Raw genomic sequence first — 20,358 nt, forward strand, 5'->3', positions numbered from 1 at the left:
CTCAAACTGTTCTTTATCCAAGGCAGCCATTTTTTCATTGATCAAACAGAAACTCCTTCTTTTTTCTCTTCCTATTTTATCCGTCAGTATAGTGATGTCTTGCATGATTTTATCTGCCAGGCATAGATTACTCAAGCTTGCCGGTGCAGTGTCTACTGCACTGTTGCTATTCAATCTTTCTAATGGCCTCCGCCCTCCCAGGCGGGAATTAATGGATCCTGTGTCGTAGTCATCTGTAAGAACTCCTTCATTTACTTCATTTGGGGGATTTGCAGATCGATTCCCCTTCTCCTTTGTGGGGCTAGCTGCTATGGGGTATTTCCTCAATGTGGGACTAATCCTCTCTTCCCTATATGGTTGAAAGTTGTCTATAGGGTCTTGCACTATCATTGATGGCCTTCTGAGGTCAGTATTTTCATTCTAATTGATCGAGTCCTGTAGAACGTCTTCGATATGTCCCAATTCCAACACGTCCCATTTGTCACCTTGATCCCATGATGTTTCTACTGTTTGCTGACTATTTACAATACTAGTCACACCAGAGCTGGATTGTGCCTCTGATGGCCTTGTAGGGTTTTCTGGACTCATGTCCAGTCTTTTTTGAATTATTGATTCACTGAGGTCCGCCCCTATCCCATCTTTAGGAACTGTTCCGAGGACCTCATCCTCTGTTTGTAGCGTCTTCTGATTACCTACCATGTCTTCAAATGGATTAGTTGACAATAGGTCTGACTTTGTTGTCTCCTTTTCATGTGGGGAGATAGAGTCCTTACCTGCTGGCACTTCATCAGGTGGAGCTACTGTCTCCTCGCAAATATCCTCAATTGTTATTTCAGCTACTTCATTGGATTCTAGAATGCTTTGTCCAGCTACTTTCCCCTCACATGTCGCCTCAAATACCGCCTCTATCTGGCCTGGAAATGTTGATGGGGAAAGCATTTTTATGATTTCTCTTTCCGTGGGGATGGTACATGCCATGGGTAGTTCTGGAGAATTAGGTGCCAACCACAGCTTATCACCTTTTTCCGCCAACTGTGAGAGTGATTTTTCCGTATTTGATTGATTGTCTCCCACTCATAAGCTTTTCCTTTTATCAGTACAAAATGGTAGTCGGCTTTGTTTTAACATCGTAGTTCTCACGGTTTGCTCCGGGCTCCCATTTACTTCTGGGAGTGAAGCGAATCTCTCTCTTACCTTTAGGCGTGTTCTTAATCCTGTTCCTTGTGTACCCTTTGAGACCAGGATTGACTTCATTCTCTCGAAGGGGTCTTCGTTATCTCTCGCCTCAGTAGCTTCCCGCAGCTGGTAGTCAGGCAGTAGCTGTACCACCACTGCAAGCAGCCAAACAGCCTAACAGCTCCTTCAATCCACAACAAACGATGCCCTTTGCGCGCCGGGCTTAGCGCCGCAAGGGTGTCCGGGGGCAGGTCTTATTGCACTTCCTGATGTGTCACAGAGGGCGGGCAGGGGCGGAGCCAAATAGCGCAACAGCGCTCGAGTCTGCACGGCCCACTCCTCGCAGGCAGGCACCTCAAATCCTCCAACGGCTGTCAGAGGGCAGGTGAGGGGGGTGAAGAGGGGTCGCAGCCACAGCCTAACAGCTCCTTCAATCCACAACAAACGATGCCCTTTGCGTATGTGGGAAAAGAAACACAGCCCCTCGTACTCATTCTGGATGGCTAATAGGGCAATGGTGGCGAACTACGAAAAAGTGACATATAGACTAAGTGACCAAGAAAACATATTGCTTGAAGTATGGAACCCTTTCTTACAATTCTTATTGGGAGAGCACCAAGATGGCCCGATCGCATAAAAGACTTCAACTCTCTCCTTGACCCCCCTCTCCACTATCCTACCACATAACCCACATCCTCGTCCGAACCCACTATAAATGAGAAACTGACCGCACACTGGGAAATAATGAGACAACTAGGATAGCTCCAAACTAGTTCGCTTAGTTGTCTTGTGTGGGGGAAGGATAACTCAGGGGCAATGCGTTTGTCTGGGAAGCAAGACAATGCAGTACAACACGGGTTTGAATCCCGATCCCATCCCGATCCCATGCTTATAAACCACTCCTGGTAGTAAGTGCATTATAAATGAACAATTACAATTATTGTCCGCTCTGTCCTCCTCCCTACAACACAATGTTACACACATGATTTTAAAATAGATAATGAGCAAATAAAGCTACGGAAGAAGGGGAAATGTTCAATTATTACATATTGCAGTTGCATACCAATTGTAAGTTTGCAAATATGCATTATTTTCAATAAAGATCACAATGACAAAACAAGAAAATGGCGCTTTCATGTTCAAGAACTAGCCTGTTGGAACATGGTGTCAGACTTTTTAGATGGACATGATAGCCGCCAAAAATATCCTGATGGGTCAATATAGAGTCTTCCTATGCCCCTGTGTCGGTTTTCTATTGTTGTCCGATTGTCTTATGATTTATACACGTTTGAGTTCAACTGCCTCTCCCTCAATGCTTAATACAAGGAATATTTTGCCATTACAAATATAATATCTCACTGGATCGCCTCCCCGTACATCTCCGTCTTCCCCTTCCTCGTTGTCTTGACTTTCCCCACTCTGCATTTGGCCCTCTACTTCTAACCTTCGAAATGGATTTCATTTTTAGCAGGAACATCCATTGTCAAATATCCTGTTGTTTGTTCACTCTGTATCTGTGATTTGTTTGTTGGGTGTCATTCTTACCCCTTCAATGCACTAGGCTTTGTTAGTAAGCGCTCATTCCTCTTTGTTGCTCGTGCACAAATCCAATATAAGCGTATTTTAAAAGAGCACCTTAGAAATGAAAATAACACAGCAATCACATGCACGTGTCATTGCAAATAAAGCAACCATTTTGCCATCGGCTCCTTCACAGACTAGAATAAATGAATGGTGAAAAGCATCAACGGGAAACTTCTCGGAATTCGTGACTGATGCCTTGTTCCTAGACTCAAAAACGAAATCCACATCCTCCTTGACAGGAAATCTCTTTCTTACATCCATGGAGAAGCCCGGGGTACAAATGAGGGTGGGATAGAGCTTAGGGTGAAACAGCACAGAGCCTTCACCCAATTAGGTTCCCTCAACCTGAGTAGTCATGGTAGGTTATTTTGCAAGTGGAATATTTTCAAAACAAAACAGAAAACCACGTTACTAATTGATCGCTAAGACCTTAAATGGAGCAATAGACACTTCATTGCCTTTTAACATCCCAGTGTAAAGAACAGACATTAGCATAAACAGGCCAATGCATGCGCTTACTTACAGATCAGTGTTGCTTACATTCTTAAGGGAAATATATGTTAAAGACTCGATATTGGCATTGCCTCAATTCAGTGTTTGGTGAACATGTAGAAAAGATTTCAATTGTCTATACCTTGCTCCACTGATCTCTGGATTCTGGCAGTCCTGAAATAATGCACCCATTTGGACCAAGGACCTTGCTCTTAGATAACTTACAAAATAGGTCAGCACCACTTTCCTCTCTACTCTCAACATTATGATAGGTTCTACAGCAATTACAAGACAACCAAATGTGATGCCTGGGTCCGCGCTGCGCGGGTCACCTCTCATGGGGGGTCAAGACTGATGTGCACGCGTTTGATACTCTTCTGTGAAAGCAAAAGATACAAATGATGTAATGGATGGCTACTCAGAGGAATTCATAGTAGATAAGAACCCTTATCTCAAACATTCCCTCCCATCAACTTTTGGACATCTGATCATATTAACTATCTTTATTTCTATGTATCAACGGGAAACAGTTATGTAATGTTAGGTTATGTTGAAAAAATAACGTACTCCACAAGTGACGTTGCAGCGTTGATGCCACTGCTACTAACAAGCGACGGCGGAAATTGAAATAGAAGTTTATTTGAGGCTGATCAGTTGTGAAATAGCACAGTGTTCATCTATTTGCAGAATTAGTGTTAGCTCTCAAAAGGTCTGATTGAGAGAGGCAGACTACATGTGTCAATACAAAGAATCCTTGGCCGCCACATCTAGCCTATTTAAACTGGGCTGCTACACATTTTTAAGTCGACAGGGAACATATCTAGATGGAGAATATTTTTGTACACGTTCTACAAGGAGGTGTGCGCCCAAGTACTGAGCATGATGGGCCATGTGATAAACAAATGTATTTTTGTCCAGTTGGTCAATGGGCGCTTGAGTGGTAGGAGAAACACATGTGAGTCTGGGAGTGTGGGAAAGGAGACGGGCGGTGCTGTATTGTGCTTCCATTTCACCTCTTCTGGATCGGTCACTCATGGTCTCATTCTATTTTTTTCCCCACTGTTTTATCGCAGGTGTATATACCTTTCTGTCTAGTACCCTGGAATCCCCAGAAGAGACTGAGCAAATCCACCTTATTCTAGACAAAATCATAGACACATTGGTTCATTTGATGGCCAAATCAGGTCATTCTCTGCAGCAGCAACAGCGGAGACTGGCCCAGCTGCTTCTTATCCTTTCCCACATCAGGCATATGAGGTGAGTGTAAAGTGGTAGACAGAACATAACCATTGGTCTCTTTTTGAATGTTTTATCTGACTCTATCACCAGTTCGCCTGCATGTCAATGTGCATTCTTCATACAGATTAATACTCGTGCTTGCCTTGTTTTGGACTGAAGTAATTTTCAGAGGACCATATAATTTGTTTTGGCGGGGCAGTTCAAGTTCAAAATCAAGACCTTATTACAAGTCAGCCGGTCCGGAAACAACGATGGCAGTAAATCCGATGCCACCGTTGTTTCCGGACCAGCTGATTCGAGTCCTGCAGGTGGGAGGTGTCACTCCCGCCAGGTATGACCTGACGGGAGTAACACCACCCGCCTGCAGGCGGACTTGGAAACACCGGCTCTGTCATAGACGGAACCAGTGTTTCCATGGTCCCCATCCCCATGGAGTCCTAGTGGACTCCATGGGAATGGGGATTTACAGACTTCTGCCTCCAGAATTACTGGGTCACTGGGGTTGTAATGCCCCAGTGATTCTGGTAATCACGGAGGCGGAATGGTATTACGGGTCCGGCGGCAGCCTGCCGGTTTTTCCGGCATGGCTACCGCCGGACTCGTAATGAGGCGCATTTGTTTCTATATCTGACAACGTAGCTGCTGAAACGTATTTCCTGCCATTATGAGTAAACACATGCCCATGGATTTATTAGTTGTGTGGAATGGTTTTTCTGTGGTTGTTGTTAATATTGAAAGATATTACCTAAAAAAAAACATTAAAGATGAAATTAAAGGCCTACAAAATTAGTTTAGTCTTTTCCATATGTAGCCCAGACTGGGCTGGCTTTCATTCAATAAGGACGCGGAGCCGGAGAGGGATATCTTGCTACCATAAATTATTAACTACAAACAGGAACTGACGTACTCATGCTAAACCTCCTCCCTCCAACCATACGTCACACACAACGCGCCTACCATGGAGGGGCCTGTGCCTTAAGGGCACAGAGCAGTAATACCACCCCCGGACAAATGTTCATGCATCCGGGTCAACATTCTTCGACCCAGCGCAACGGCCTCCGCGTTGCTCGCTGGGGTCTGGCTTCTCGCTCTTCTCCACCCTACATGTCTGACGGGTTGGGCATGGGTCTTCCTTGGCCCAGCGCGCCTGTGGCGGGATCCACAGGTCATCTCGTGGCACCCTCTACACTGCATCAGGCACCGGCGGTGGAGGCTCACAGTCTTCTCTCTTGACAAAGTGCTTGAACAGCAAGCTATTTCTTGTGATCTCTTTGTCATCATTCTGGGCTGTCACCATTGTCCTTTTTACGGCAGTCACACTCATGGGGCTCGGGGCAAAACGACTATCCGTCTTCGTGGCCATTGTCTGTGGAATGATGACCTCGTCCCCAACTTCAAAGTCCCTCGGCACCACTCGATGTCATGCATCAGAGTCTCTCTTTGTTTTCTCTTTTACCACTGTGTCCCTGTGGATCACCTCCTTGTCTGCTTCACCTGGGGCAGAGGAGTCTCTCACAATGCATGTGTGTACATCGTATTGAACCATCAATTCCGTCGGGGTCTTATTGGTGGCCTCGTGTGGAGTGTTGCGATAATCCCGGAGAGCCGCCACAGAGCCTACTGAGGGTTGGTGGCTTCTATGTGGGCCCTCTGGAGCATCTTCTTTATCAACCACCTAGGGGTTATTTTGAGGTGTTTGAAACCTAAATGCTTTGCCAGTTCCCCAAATTCATGTCCGTTGAACGGCGGACCATTGTCCGACTTGATCACTCGTGGGATGCGCCACTATTTGTGGGAACGCTGTGGTGGTAACCCTTTTGTCGATGGAAAATCGAGAGTACTCATCAATGAGGAGGAGGAGGAGGTATTCTCCTGATTCCAAGGGACCATAGAAGTTGACTGCAACTCTCTCCCATGGTCGCTCTGGGATCTGCATGGGTTGTAAGGGCACCAGGGGTTCCGCTGGTGCCGTGCATTGGCAGTCTAGGCAGTTCTTGATCCACTCGTCGACTAGGGCATCCAAAAAGGGGAACCAGACATGGCAGCGTAGTTGCTGTTTGGTGTTCACGGCTCCTTGTGACCCTCATGTGCTGTCCATACAACGTCGGACCTGAGAGCTGCGGCTATGACGATGCGGCAGCCCCTCAGGAGTATGTTGTGGTCCTTTACTGCTAGTTCAGACTGTACCCGCGCCAGTCTCTCTATTTCTTCTTTGCACACCCCCGGGTGGGCCAAAGTGGCTCGTCTGTAATCCTTCCATCTGCCGTTGATCGTCAGGCTGATGGGCCGTGAGGTCGTTGGGTCCGCTGCCAATGCAGCTGCGACCGAGTCCAGCGATAGAGGAGATGGGAGCGCCTTGACGGCTACATAGTTGATGTATGCCTAGTCCCCAACTCGGGCAGCTAGTGGTCCTGCAGGAAGGCAGGAGAGGTAGTCCACTGGGTTCAGGTCGCCCCCAGGCCTGTGTACAATGTCGTAGTCATACTCCTGCAACCTGATGCCCCACCGCTCGATCTTCAGTGGCATCTTGGTGCGTGGGTTGCCAAACAGAGGCAGGAGCGCCTGATGATCAGTGATCAAGGTGAACTTTTTGCCGATGATGAAACTGTGGAAATGCTTGCAGGCCCACACAGCGGCCAGGTTCTCCTTCTCGGCCTGGGAGTAAGCGGACTCCGGTGTGTGTGGACAGGGCCCTGCTGGCATATGCCACAATGTGTCTAGGGTTGATGTCGGCCCCACTCGTCTGGGCCAGGATGGGTCTCAGGCCAACTGGTCTGGCATCAACGGTTATCTCTGTGTGCCAGGCTGGGTTGAAATATGCTAGGTGATAAGCTTCCGCCAGGGCCTTCTTGATGGCGAACGCTTGTTGACATTCCGTTGACATTCGGGGGTCCACTCAAACGTAGCCTCCTTTTTTAGCAGCCTCCTGAGTGGTTGGGTGATCGAGGCGTAGTGGGGGATGTATCTTGCGCAGTACCCTGCCATTCCTAGGAAGGAGCGGACATCGGCCACTTGCTGTGGTTCTTTCAGTTTCGTAATAGTGTCAACCTTTTCTGGGTCGAGCATCATGCCATCACTGGAGAATATGTGTCCAAAGAATTTTAGCTTTGTTTTGATAAATCTGCATTTGTCGATGTTGAATGTGAGCTCAGCGGCCTGGATCGCTGTACAAGTGGCAAGGAGTCCAGCGTCCTGTTCCTCCTTGGAGGCGCCAAAAATGAGAATGTCATTGCTGTAGTTCAGCGCACCAGAGATCGGCCTTATGATCTGATGTACAGCCTCATGAAAGATCTCAGCCGCCGAGGAGATCCCAAAGTTCAACCGCCGATAGCAGAATAGTCCCTCATGAGTGGCAAATGTTATGACTCTCGATTCGGGGTGCAGCTCAAGCTGATGGTATCCCTGCATCAGGTCAAGCTTAGAGAACATGCAGGCGTTGTTGAATTGCACAATCATGTCCTCTATGCATGGGCCCGGGTGACTCTCTCTCTGGATGGCGGTGTTGGCCACCCTCATGTCGACGCAGAGGCTTAGCCTCCCACCATCTTTTGGCATGATTACCAGCGGTGACACCCACGAAGTGGGTCTGGTGGCAGGCTCAATGATGCCGTCTGAGAGCAGTTGATCAAGCTCCCTAGAAACCGCTTCTTGGAGATGGAACCCAACCCGCCTGGGGTGTTTTGGGACGGGTCTCACGGACGGGTCGTGGTGCAAATTGATCGGCGGACCCCTTTGTCTTCATAGACCTGTGCACATCAGTGGGAATTTCTCCATGATGTCGGATTTAGTGATAAGTCCTCGATGGCCGTCAGTGGCGACAGACCTCACCATGTCTTCCATCTTCTGGTTGACTGTCGCTGATGTGATGACATCATCAGCCCCGACATGGATGTCGATGAGCCCGAGGCATGAGGCAGTATAGTAACCGAGGAGGCATCGACCTCTGGTTAGGCATCGGATGACGTGAATGGTTGTGTCGGTTTGACGGCCTCTCAGGAGGAGACAGCGTTTGAAATGGCTGATAGCATGTAGCAGTCTGGCTGCTCCCCACTGGAAGATTCTGGATTTAGTTAACTCCAGTGTGGGTTTGTCTGGGATTCATAGGTACTGTTGCTCCCCCATGATGTTCACCATGGCGCCAGAGTCTATCAGAAAGTGAAAAAGGCAGTTGCCCATCTTGACTGGAATTCGGGGGGGCCTATCTGGCCTCCTCAGTGTCTTGGATGAGATTGACGTATTCATCCTGCGTCGATTGGTTGTATGGGGCATTTGGGTTGTGCATGGGAGAGTACTGGCCATCCTCCTACGGTTATCCCTCTGGGGAATCATCATATTCGTTCAGCAGTAGCTGTGGCTGTTCGTGGTATCCATAGCTTTGCGGGTGGTCTTGATCCTGGTATTCATCTACTGCTTGGACATACCGCTGTTGGTTGGGCTGATAGAACCTCTGCTGCAGGTTTTGGGGCTGCTGATCTCGGTACGGCAACCTTGTGGGCATACGTTGTCTCGACGTTGGGAATGGCTTCCTTCTTGGCAGAACGATTGGAAGTGGCTCTCCCGCAGTTGGCACATCTCTGCCAAAGGGCCGGACAGGAGCCTGAGTGTGGAAACGCCATGCCACATCTGTAGCACTGCCTATGTTGTCTGGGCCCTGGTTGGCCGGGCGGCATGTGTATGTTGACACCTCTCTCACCCAGCCGTGGGGCTGCCTGCTGAACAGCGACAATCAGTTCGGTATTGTCGTGCTTCGGTGTTGGCGTGCCTGACATCGAGGCAGACTGGGCATACACCCTCTCGAAAAATTTTGCGAGCTCATTTGCTTCTGGGATCATGAGGGGCTTCTTCAGTAGTTGTTTCTTAAGTGAAGGCGACAGGCAGCCTTCAATGATGCGTAGGTGAATGGCCTTGTCCAGGGAGAAGGTATCAAACTGACAGTGGGCCCCTTTAACTCTTAGGCATGTTATATACTTGTCTACTGTCTCCTGTGGTTTCTACGTGCATTGGTTGAATAAGTATCGTTCACAGTCTCTGTTAGGTTCAATGATGAGTAGCCTGTCCAGAGTGGTGATCAGGGCGGCAAAGTCAGGCTGGTCGGCCATTGGGATGGTTTTGACAATCGTTTTCACCTCCCCCCACCAGATTGAGGAATACCTCTCGTAGATGAGGGGAGTCGCCTTCTCCAGAACCCCTGACGAAGTGATAGAAGTCCTCCATCCATTCGGTCCACCGTGGACCTTTGTTGGCTTGTTGGGTCATGGAGATGAGGGGAGTCGCCTTCTCCAGAACCCCTGACGAAGTGATAGAAGTCCTCCATCCATTCGGTCCACCGTGGACCTTTGTTGGCTTGTTGGGTCATGGAGAAGGGGAGAGGAATGCGCAGCTATACGGATTTCATGCTGCGGACGCGGGGTGGTGAGGCTTGTTCGCCCATGTCGGTGGTTGTCAACTACGCTGCAGGATGGGGGGGTGAAAGGGCCAGTCACCTTGTCCACGGTGTAGCTTGGGCGTGTCTCCTCAGTCTGTAGTTTGGAGGGCTCCTTTTGTTAAGGTCCAGAGGCCCTGCATGTGGTTGTCCAATAGAATGAGCCTCACTGGGCTGAAATGGTGAAGGACAGGTGTGTTTTGCAGGCTTGGAGTCTCTGTGGGCACGCATGGTGTAGTATGAGCGGTCTGAGGAGGGGCTGTGTTTGCAGAACTGCCCCCTTTGTGGCCTGGAAGCCTTGCAGGCGAGTGTATTGTGATTGGGGTCACACTAGCCTCCAATGGCATACGGCAGTCCAGTGGTCTGTGATGACACCGCCGGCCCCTGGCCATGTGTGCTGGGTTCTGCTTGTCAAAGAGGAGTTCTCCGTCGAGGGAGTCGGTGGGCAAAGAAAGCCCCGCCCGCCAGAATCACATGTGTGCTCCTGCACCACGGATATGGGCTGACTCCGTGCCGGTCGTCACAGGTGCTGCTAAGGTGGGTGGCGGGGGTGCATGTCTGCACTCTGGGTGCCCCAGTGATGGGCTGTGAGGATGGTGTATGGGACTAGTGCATGTTTCCGAGGAGGAGTGGCACAGCGGGATCGCCTGCTATGAGGGTGCGGAGAGCAGCTCTCTGAGGCGTGGAGTACGTGACCCGGTGTGATCACCGGGCGTCGTAAGGAGGAACGCAGGGTGGGATCACACGCGAGTGGAGGACTCCAGGCCGCGAGGGAGAAAACCTTGTGCCAGTCTTAGCCCAAATAAGGACGCGGAGCTGGAGAGGGATATCTTGCTACAATACTTTATTAACTACAAACAGGAACTGACGTACTCATGCTAAACCTCCTCCCTCCAACCATACGTCACACTACACGCCCCTAACACGGAGGGGCCTGTGCCTTAAAGGCACAGAGCAGTAACACCATAATCATAAGTCTCTTGCTTTTGTGGCTGCACAGAGAGAAATTGGCTACGTCCATTAGTACCTACAGAAGATAGCACCATTTCTCTAGGAAAAAACAAATTACTTTTTGGCAGAGACAACCAGAGAGGTAACTGAACTTGCGGCATACCACAACCAAGGGTTTTTATAGACCATTCAGCAGCAACCCCTCCCAAGGAGAGGAGCAACAAAATGACTCTCGTCCATATCCACCCATCTCGGGTAGGAGGACAGGTTTCACATTTTGTGGCAAGATGGAGCAACATTGCTGAGGGCCTGTGGGTGTTGTCAGGGTCTCAAAGGGGTCCAGGCTATCCCTTTGGAGCTCTTCTAATTTTTCAACACTTTTCTTTCCACCACTTGGGAAGTTCATCTCCAAGAGTTGCTCAAACCTCTGGAGATGCTAGCCCTGTAATATGTTCCAATGAGGCTATGTTTTTATTCCGGCCTCTTTACCGTGCCCAAATAAAAACAGGTGGGCCTGGGGGCAGTTTTTGGCCTGTCCCCTCTAACACAGAAAGGTTTGAGATGACCACTCCTGCTTGCTCACATGTGTACGTCACTCCACCAATGAAATTGACTTTGGACAGTGGACCTGAAGGACGCATGCCAACATGTTCCTATTTATCCCCTGCACAGGAGTTTTTGCGCCTTCAATGATACACACTTCTAATACAAGATTTTACCCTTTGGACTGAATGTGGTCCCCAGAATCTTCACAAAGTTGTTGGCAGCAGTCAGGACACATCTACGCTGGACAGTTATAGACATTTACCCGTATCACTACTGGATGATCAGAGCAGCCTTAGAGAGCAAAGTGAGGGCAGACTTCGTTATCTTGGTGGATTTGCTATACATTTAGGGCTATCTGTAAATCAAGATAGGTCTCACTTTCAACTTCCCGAAAAGATGGTCTTCCTGGGACGGCAATGAAATTCGGTTTTGAAGAGGGTTTTCCCTATCCAGGACTGGATCATTAATAATAAACTAACAGTGGCCAGTTTCCTCGCTCGAGGCACAGTATTGGTGTGGTAGTTTCAGCACCTCTTTGGTCTGTTGGCTGAATGCCCCTTGGCAGTTCCGCATGCTTGTCTTCAGATAAAGAGGATACAGTTACATCTGGCAGAGCACTGAAACCAAGCATTGGATCCTCGGTCAGCATCGATACCAGTTCTGAAAAAAGCTACATCCCGATCTTCTCTGGCGGTCAGAGGAAGCAAACTTGTTGGCAGGCTGCCCATTTAGAGAAAGCAGACACGAGACGGTGGTGACCACCAACTCCAACCTCATGGGGTTGGGTCAACGCTGGGACAGTTTTCTGTCCACAGCCTTTGGTGGCAACACGAACAACAGGAATACATCAATATTTTGGAACTTAAACCCATTGAGCTTGGTCTTCTAGCGTTTATTCCCTCACCAAAAACACAAAACAGTTCTGATACACACAGACAATATGACCTACATGTATTACATGGACAAACAGGGAGGGACACATTCTCCAAGGCTTTGCAGGCTGTTTATTTAGATAGGGGAGTGGACTCTTGAAACATTCTTTTAGTTGAGAGTCATTTTCCTGCTAAGGATACAGAACGAGGATGAAGACCTCCTGAGCAGACTATCACACACCAATCAGAAATGGGGGTTCACCCATCTCTAACACACATGATGTTGCAGAAATGGGGGTTTCCTTGCCTGGATCTGTTTGCATCAGAGAGCAAATCACATTGCAAATGATTTGCTCCAAGATGGGGCGTAGGCCTCCTATCACAGGGGATTACCTTTTAATTCCCTTGGGGAGAGACCAGCATGTACACATTTCCTCTGCTTCCTATTATACCAAAGCTAATCAGTAAGTGCATAGTTGCTCGCCGAGCAACCATAATGCGTGTAATGCCTCATTGTCTTGTGAGGACCTGGTTGTTTGACCTCATAGAATAAGAGCAGGAAGGCCATTCCCTCTGCTGGTGTTTCTGGAGATGCTCTTACTGTAAGAGGGAACAATTCTTTATCCATCCCCACACTCTCTGAACATAGTGAGCTGGTACCAGGGATCTTAACCATGGTCTATTTGGGCCTCTTTGATGAGAACTTGATCATGATTCAGGCAACCAGAACACCTTCCAGATGCTTGCAATACAGGTGTCAGTGGCTTAGGTTTTGACACTGGTCCACAGACAGGAGCTTGAACCCTCAGAATTGCACATTAGAGCAGGTGCTTTTCTTTTTATCCAATGTAGTGAGTGGAGGCATGCATGTAGTCCTGTCACCCTTATTTAGCAGTGATAGTTGCATACAGAAGTTCAGAGGCAACATTGTTTTCTACTTCTATTCCTGTTATTCTGCGTCATTTTGAGGGACTGCTAAAAACCTACCCTCCAGTGAAAGCATCGCAGCCACTTTCGGTTCTGTATCTGATTCTATCAGTCATATCGCACAAACCCTTGGAGCCTATGGCCTCGGTTGACATAAGATTAGTGTCTTTGAATACAGCTTTTCACGTGGTGATTGTATCGGCCAGAAGAGTCAGGAAGATGCAAGCTTTGTCAGCTTGTCAGCCATTTCCAATGTTTCACAAGGACAAGGTAGTTCGGTGTACACATCCTAAATTCTTACTGAAGGTCTTCATTTCACATGAACCCACTCTTCCTGTATTTTCTTTTCAAATCCTCATTCTCAGGTGACTGTATTTTACACTGTCTAGATATAATAAGAGCTTTGAAATTTTACTTGGATAGGACCAAATTGTTTAGAAAATCAGACAATCTATTTATCACTTATGGGGAAGCTCAACCAGGTTTCCCAGTATGGAAAGCAACCATTGCTGAATGGATAGTGGCCTGTAAAAAAGCGACATATTCCACACAAAATAACACATCTTCAAAGAGCATTCATGCTCATGCTTCCGCGCTAAAGCTGCAGCGGTAGTATTTCAATGAAATGTGCCATATGGTGTGATGGCCAAGTCAGCTACCTTGTCCTTACTTTCTGCTTTCTGCAAGTACTACTGCATGGACACCAACAGCAGGGCAGACGCCAGGGTTCAGTCAGGCTGTATCCCAAAACTTGTTTGCTTACACCTAAAACCTCCATCTCTGGGAGAAAATGCATGGTAGTCTTCTATGGAGTATAGATGAAGGGGACATAATGTAAGAGTCCCCTTTCCTCCTTACGCCCTCCCTCTAGCCCCCTGAAAAAGTTGCCATTGCACCCAAATAACGTGGCGAAATAGGGATTGGCAGGTTTAGCAGATGGGCAGAGTCAGTGTGTGTCGGGACACACCACGCGCATGCATGGACTGCACAATTTTATTTGAGAAAATGTTTGTTTGCTGTGCCAATGTGCTAGTCCCCATCCCCATGAAGTATGGTGGAAAGGAGACTATGGACAAGGAGAAAAGTAGTCACTACAGTGAATGACTTTTCCTATCTCTAGAATAGCAAAAGAGATACAAAGTGAGCAGATCTTGAGGGCAGGTAAAGCACAGTGCTCCATTGCCTCAGAGATGCTGTTTGAGCTGTTGCAGTCCAAGGTGAACGAGACTGTCAGTTCTGGAGGTGGCAGTTAGAAAGCAGTGGAAGGGGCAGCAGGGTTTAGTCCTGGGGTTGGGCAAATTCCAAGCTGGGTCAGTGGCTCTGGCTCCACCACTAATAACAATATCGACATTTAGTCATGCCTCAGATTTTTTCAAAACCTGGGGGGGGCTCTCCAAAATACTGTCACACTGCAGATTCCTGTCATTAACTTTGGGCTTTTAGTAAAACATAAGTGCCCTTACTTGGGGGAGAAGTCTTTGGCTCTTTCTATGGCTGACTCTAAGGTAGCTGCCGAGTTGGCTGCACTCTTAGGAAAATCATTGCGTCAACAGCCGATGCCTCTTTGTGTCAAGTTATTTTGCAGTCCCAGTCTATGGATGGTGGCATACTTTTGAACCATTTCCCCACTGTGCTGGGCTTCTAACTCTGAGGGTTCCTTCACTAGTATGACTGATATAGTGGCTATACACCTGGCCCAGGCCTGAGCCACGTTTGAGACACCTAGTTGCCCTTTTAATCGTGAGGGCTCAAGGGAGCATGAGGGTGAGAGTGGGGATGGCTACGGCTATCTCCTTCAATCTGTCCCTCTGCTTCAGTCTGGCATGTTGTCACTTGTGGATGCCCTGGCACACACAAGTAGTAAAGGAAGAGGAAATGGTGATGTGAGCCTGGTATCATTGAAGGAAGGTCCTTTGGGGTGACTATGGAGGCTGGTGGCAGCATGGAAGCTGATCGGGGAGCAGTGGGGTTAACATTAACATCTGTGGTTCTGGTGTATTGAGAGGGGGGTTAATGGAGAGGGGACCTGGCCCAAGGCTCAGGTGTTGAAAGACTGTTCTACTATAGCAGGAACCGTAACGATTTGAAGATAGAGTAAAGAGATCTGAATCCCTCCTAGGTTTCCATGGAAAATACTTGGAATACAAATATGGTTGATTCTCTCCAGATTCTGGGAATTACCCCACTACCTTGGGCAGAGGGGTACTTAGCTGTGGAAACATAAATAGCTACATGTGTTGTGTATGACCAAAAGAGAGTGGGCAATGTAACGCTTGTGGGTCAATGATAATGATTTGTTGTTTATATAGTACTTCCACCAATGCGCTGTACATAGAACATATTTACATACAATTATCAGCAAACTGAAGTTGGTACTCATTTATCTGTAAAGGATCGGGTGGGGTCAAAACCAGGTAGTGGGCCCGCTTAGGCCATTAATCAAGACAATGTCTCGAAGTTTAAGTTGGAGACAGCTGCAAATTCCGGCACTGATTAGGCTAACCTTTGCCTAATACTAAGCCGAGTAAACTGGGAGACGTGCTGATGTCACATGCACTTGTCCTGATTGGTAAATATAGAACTGTTGTCACAGTGTCAGTTTGATTTATTGGGCATGTTTAAAGTTTGCCCTAAGTTTTTGCCAGTACATGTTTCGACCTATTCAGTCTTTTTCAAGTCTAAAAGAGCTCAATATACAATCAATACTAACAATATTAATCAAGGAAATGTATGCACACTCAACAATAACCAATGGTTGGCATACATAAAATAAAATATTGAACAAGATTCGATTTACATCCCAAGAAGTGAAGACAGAAATTGGGGATACAGAAAGAAAGCAGTTAATAGGGGACAGAATAACAAAGGAAAAAGAAAAAGAGAAAGAAAAAAGGGGGGAAATAGATTACTTTGACATCGCTTACATAGTTAAACACTCATCTTAACTAAGATCCTCAATGTTTCTTATCAATAATATCTTATATGTCAAATCATTTAATTACTTCAATTGTACCTCAATGTTTGCAGATTTTCAAAAGGATTAATAAAACTGATATCCGTTCACTGGCAGGAGCCACAACTGTATTAATACATGGTTATTCTGAAAATTCTAGATTTCTTGATTTCGTGAATCAACAGCGTTTGAGTCCAAAGGGTTCAACAATTCTCTTGTGAATGTACCAATTTTTATAATATTCATCAAAGTATTAGCCTGATAAGACAGTGACCGATTATCTATCCGTGTCAGGTGACAAATTATTTTTAATATAATCCTGATCTCAATATGGAGGCCCATTTTCCTATTTAAGACACAGCTATTCTAAATAGTATAAACAGCCCATACAACAAAGGATAACTCATTCTGTAAACACATCATTCATGCCTGTGGGCGTGCATTGCCCTGACGACGAAGCCACCGCAGTATGCGTTGCCTACGTATCTCCATGTTGCCTAGTCATGCCCCGATGTGGCCTGGTTTGCTTACGAGCATATAAGCTTGCTACTAAGGAGACGGTTGGTACTGTAGTGAAGGCTTCACTCCACAGCAGTCAAACGACATCAGAGGTAAATGAGCTGATGGTCCCACCACACTTCTTATAAAAGAACACAAATAAATAGTTGCTGATTAAAAGGTGAGTGCAATACCTTGGCCTGAATAACAGTCCCATACAGGGTGAAAGGGCGCATACAGCAGCAAACGTGTTCATTTGGAGTTGATGAGCGCTTATGGCCATACCAAATGTTCCGGGCCACTCATATTTATGTCTTCACTGGGCCTGGTGAAGGTAAAATGGAAAGAGTGAAAAAATTGTTAATTTGCTTTGTGAAGGCAACATGTGGAACTAGTTTCGCTGTGGATAGGAAAGATTAATTGCTCATGCACTTTCTGACATATGAGGGGCAGCGATTTTTTTGACACACTGCCAGATTTACCAGAGGGAACAGATATTGATGAAATGAATGAACTAGAAGTAGCCATGGCAAAACTTGATGCGCACTTCAACTCTGAAACAAGTATGAGTTTGTAACTATATAATTTTGGGGTACGTTACCAGGAAACAAATGAGTTCATGGAAGAATATATTACGGCCCTAAGGCATCTAGCATCAACCTGAAACTTTAGAAAGGACCCGGATGAGCACATAAGGGACCCGTTCATGATCCATTGTTGTAATAGAAAATGCGAAGTTGATAAGGATTGCAAAGCGAGCGAAACACTAAATGGCTTGTGCAGCAAAACCTATCTAACGTGGGAGAAAAGGAGACTAACCCCGAAGTGCAAAGGTACTTAATGTGGATAGTGAAGAGAAAATGAAAAAGAAAACGTGCAAAAATAAAACACATCCAAAGGGCAACATGGGCAGTGAAGGGGACCGCAAACTTAATGCTAAAGGTCCTCGAGAAAATGGGATAGCAACAGTAGGAGAGTGACTATATTTCAGATGTGGTAGCAAAAACCACATGGTTTTTCCCCAGTATATCCTGGACAGAAGGTTTTGTGTGCGAAATGCACAAGATGGGGTCATTTGAAAAATTATTGGAAGATTTTCTAGAATACAGGAGGAGGGAACAAAGGAAGTGTGCAGTTTATAGGAAGGCCCAGAGATAAGTCATTGGATGGTGAAGAGGGAGAAGGCAATGTTGATATGGTCACAGTAAATACAATCAATGATCAGACTGATGATGACAAATGTGGTAGTCGAGAAGTGAAGATTTGTTTGAATGGGAGAATTATGACAATGATTGCGGACTCAGGAGCAAAAGTGTCACTAATGTTGAGGGAGAGTTGAATAGGAATTTGGAAGAAGTAATGGAACCCGACATACGCCCAAATGTCTATGAGATGAATAGGAGAGAAGTGTTGGGATATTGTGTAGCAGAACTAGAGTTTAAAAGAAGACATTCAATGGGGAAGATTTATTTAAATAGAAAGGGGGCATCATTGTTGGGTTGGCATGAGCAAAAGGACCTGCATCTTTGCTTATATCCAAACATGGATGAACAAGTGTTGTATGTAAAGGAGGGTGGAACAGGTGATGGGTTTACAGGGTACATCGGGGTATTGGCGAGAACGGTTGGAAAATTGAAAGTGCTGATGCATCAAATTGTACTAAAAGAAGGCAGTACTACTGTGGTAGCAAAATTACAACTGGTAGCATTGGTCTTGAGTGAATGAGTGAAAGAAAAGTTGGCGAGATTATGAGAGATGGGAATAATTGAAAGAGCAGGGATGGTTGAATGTGTATTGTCTCTAGTGGTAGTACAGAAACAAAGAGGTGGATTGCGGCTGTATATGGACCTCAAGGCACTTAACAAGCATATTGTTGTGGAGAGGCGCCCATTGCCAAACATGTCAGAGATGCCAGCCTTGGTGGGGAAAGTGTTTACCAAGTTATATTTTCTGTCGGCATAGCGCCAGATTGATTTAGAGGCAGATTCAAGGAAGTTGATGGCGTTCATTGTACACAAAGGAGTATTTTAGTTCCGCAGGATGCCATTTGACTTAGTATCAGCATTATTATATTATAAGGCTACATCTACGTTGTTTTGAGGGATAAGAGAAGTGCACTGCTTCCTAGATGATATATTGATTTGTGGTGAGATGAAAGAGGGGCATGATGAAATATTGAGAAGTGTGCTGGATGTTTTGGAGAGGGGAGGTGTGACACTAAGGAAAGATAATTGCATATTTACAAGAGAAGCTGTTGACTATTAAGGACATGGGATATGGGACAAGGGAGTTAGGCTGAAGAAATAGATGGCAGAGGCTATCAATAGATGGGAGGCTCCTAAATCCAAAGAGAAACTGCACTCTTTTCTGTGCATGATGAAATTATACCAGAAATGTGCAAAAGAAATTACAGCGAAGGTATGTAAAATGTGCAAACTTTTGCGGAGAGGACTTTGTCTGGTGCAGTAACTGTGAGGAAGAGTTTCGTAACATAAAAGCAGAACTTGACATGGCAAAGGTGTTAAGTCATTTTGATAGCAGGAAAAGAGCCACAGTTACAGTCGATGTGAGCGACGTGGGGATAGGATCAGTTCTCGCACAGGAGGACGTGTCTGGTCAGATACAGGTGGTTTTGCATGTTTCAAGGGTACTATGGAACCGGAGAAGAGATATGCGGTGATGGAAAAGGAAGCATTGGCATGTCATTGGGCTGTGGAAAGATTTAAGAATTGTGTGCAGGGTGCTGAATTTACATTAAGGATAGATCACAGGCCATTAAAGGATATATTTGAATCAAAAGGATTAGATCAAGTTTCATAGAGAGTTGCAGGTTGGTAGTCGAGAATGTAAAGTTACGTGTATGAAATACAAGTGATACCATGTCTTGACAACATACTTGCTGATTGTTTATCACAGTTAGGTGTTACTGAGGCTGGAGAGGATGGAGGATGGATGGATCAAGTATTTGTGATGCATGATCATGTGATGGGTCACACTGGGCCTCATTACAACCCAGGCGTTAAGGGGTTAACGGTGCCGTAAAAGGCTGCAGTGCCGTTAACCCCTTAACGCCTTACTACGAGGTCCCTTTGCGGCTCCCGACCTTAACGGCTGGTTTGGACCAGCCGTTAAAGTAGGGACCCGCAAAGGGACCTTGATGGCAATTACGGTACCACAATTTGCGGTACCGTAATTGCCACCTTCCCCATTCCCATTGAGCCCTATGGGGCAAAAATGGGAATGGGGAAGGGCCATGGAGAAAGGGGGAATTATCGCCCCGCCAACCTTGGAATGGGGTGGTAATTCCCCCTTTCTCCATGGCGGACTCCGGCATGGACCATGGTGCTAATAGCACCATTGTTTAGCGCCGGAGTCCTAACGAGGGCCACTGAGTGGAAGGATGCATTGAGGAAGGACAAGGTTATTATCGTTGTACCGTCATATCTTAAAACATAATATAAACATTAGGATTATGTGGTATAAATATAGATGTAAAATATAAAGGCTATCATAAAACCACCATTTATTCAGACAAATCTCATAAAACTATTTTCTACCATCAGAAATAAAAGCATCTCAATATGAATTAGGGAATAGTATCAAAACATAGATTTGTAACATTTCAAGCATTTGCAATTTATTTCCCGGTGGGCAAAGCAACATCAGCCGATTTGCACGTTTAGGGGAATCATTGCATC

The 20,358-nt window shown here is 46.4% G+C and overlaps 1 protein-coding gene across 2 annotated transcripts in view; it reads left to right on the forward strand.

Annotated features, from left to right (window-relative positions):
• ESR1 (estrogen receptor 1) overlaps positions 1-20,358 on the forward strand; it is a 2,052,928-nt gene that overhangs the window by 2,000,992 nt on the left and 31,578 nt on the right. For both annotated transcript variants that reach the window (XM_069606778.1, XM_069606777.1), the window contains exon 7: positions 4,326-4,509. In XM_069606778.1, the coding sequence (XP_069462879.1) occupies positions 4,326-4,509 (184 nt within the window). The remainder of the gene's footprint in view (positions 1-4,325; positions 4,510-20,358) is intronic.

This window comes from Ambystoma mexicanum, chromosome 4p (assembly GCF_040938575.1).
Source record: "Ambystoma mexicanum isolate Mex_15411 chromosome 4p, UKY_AmexF1_1, whole genome shotgun sequence".
NCBI classification, from domain to species: domain Eukaryota; kingdom Metazoa; phylum Chordata; class Amphibia; order Caudata; family Ambystomatidae; genus Ambystoma; species Ambystoma mexicanum.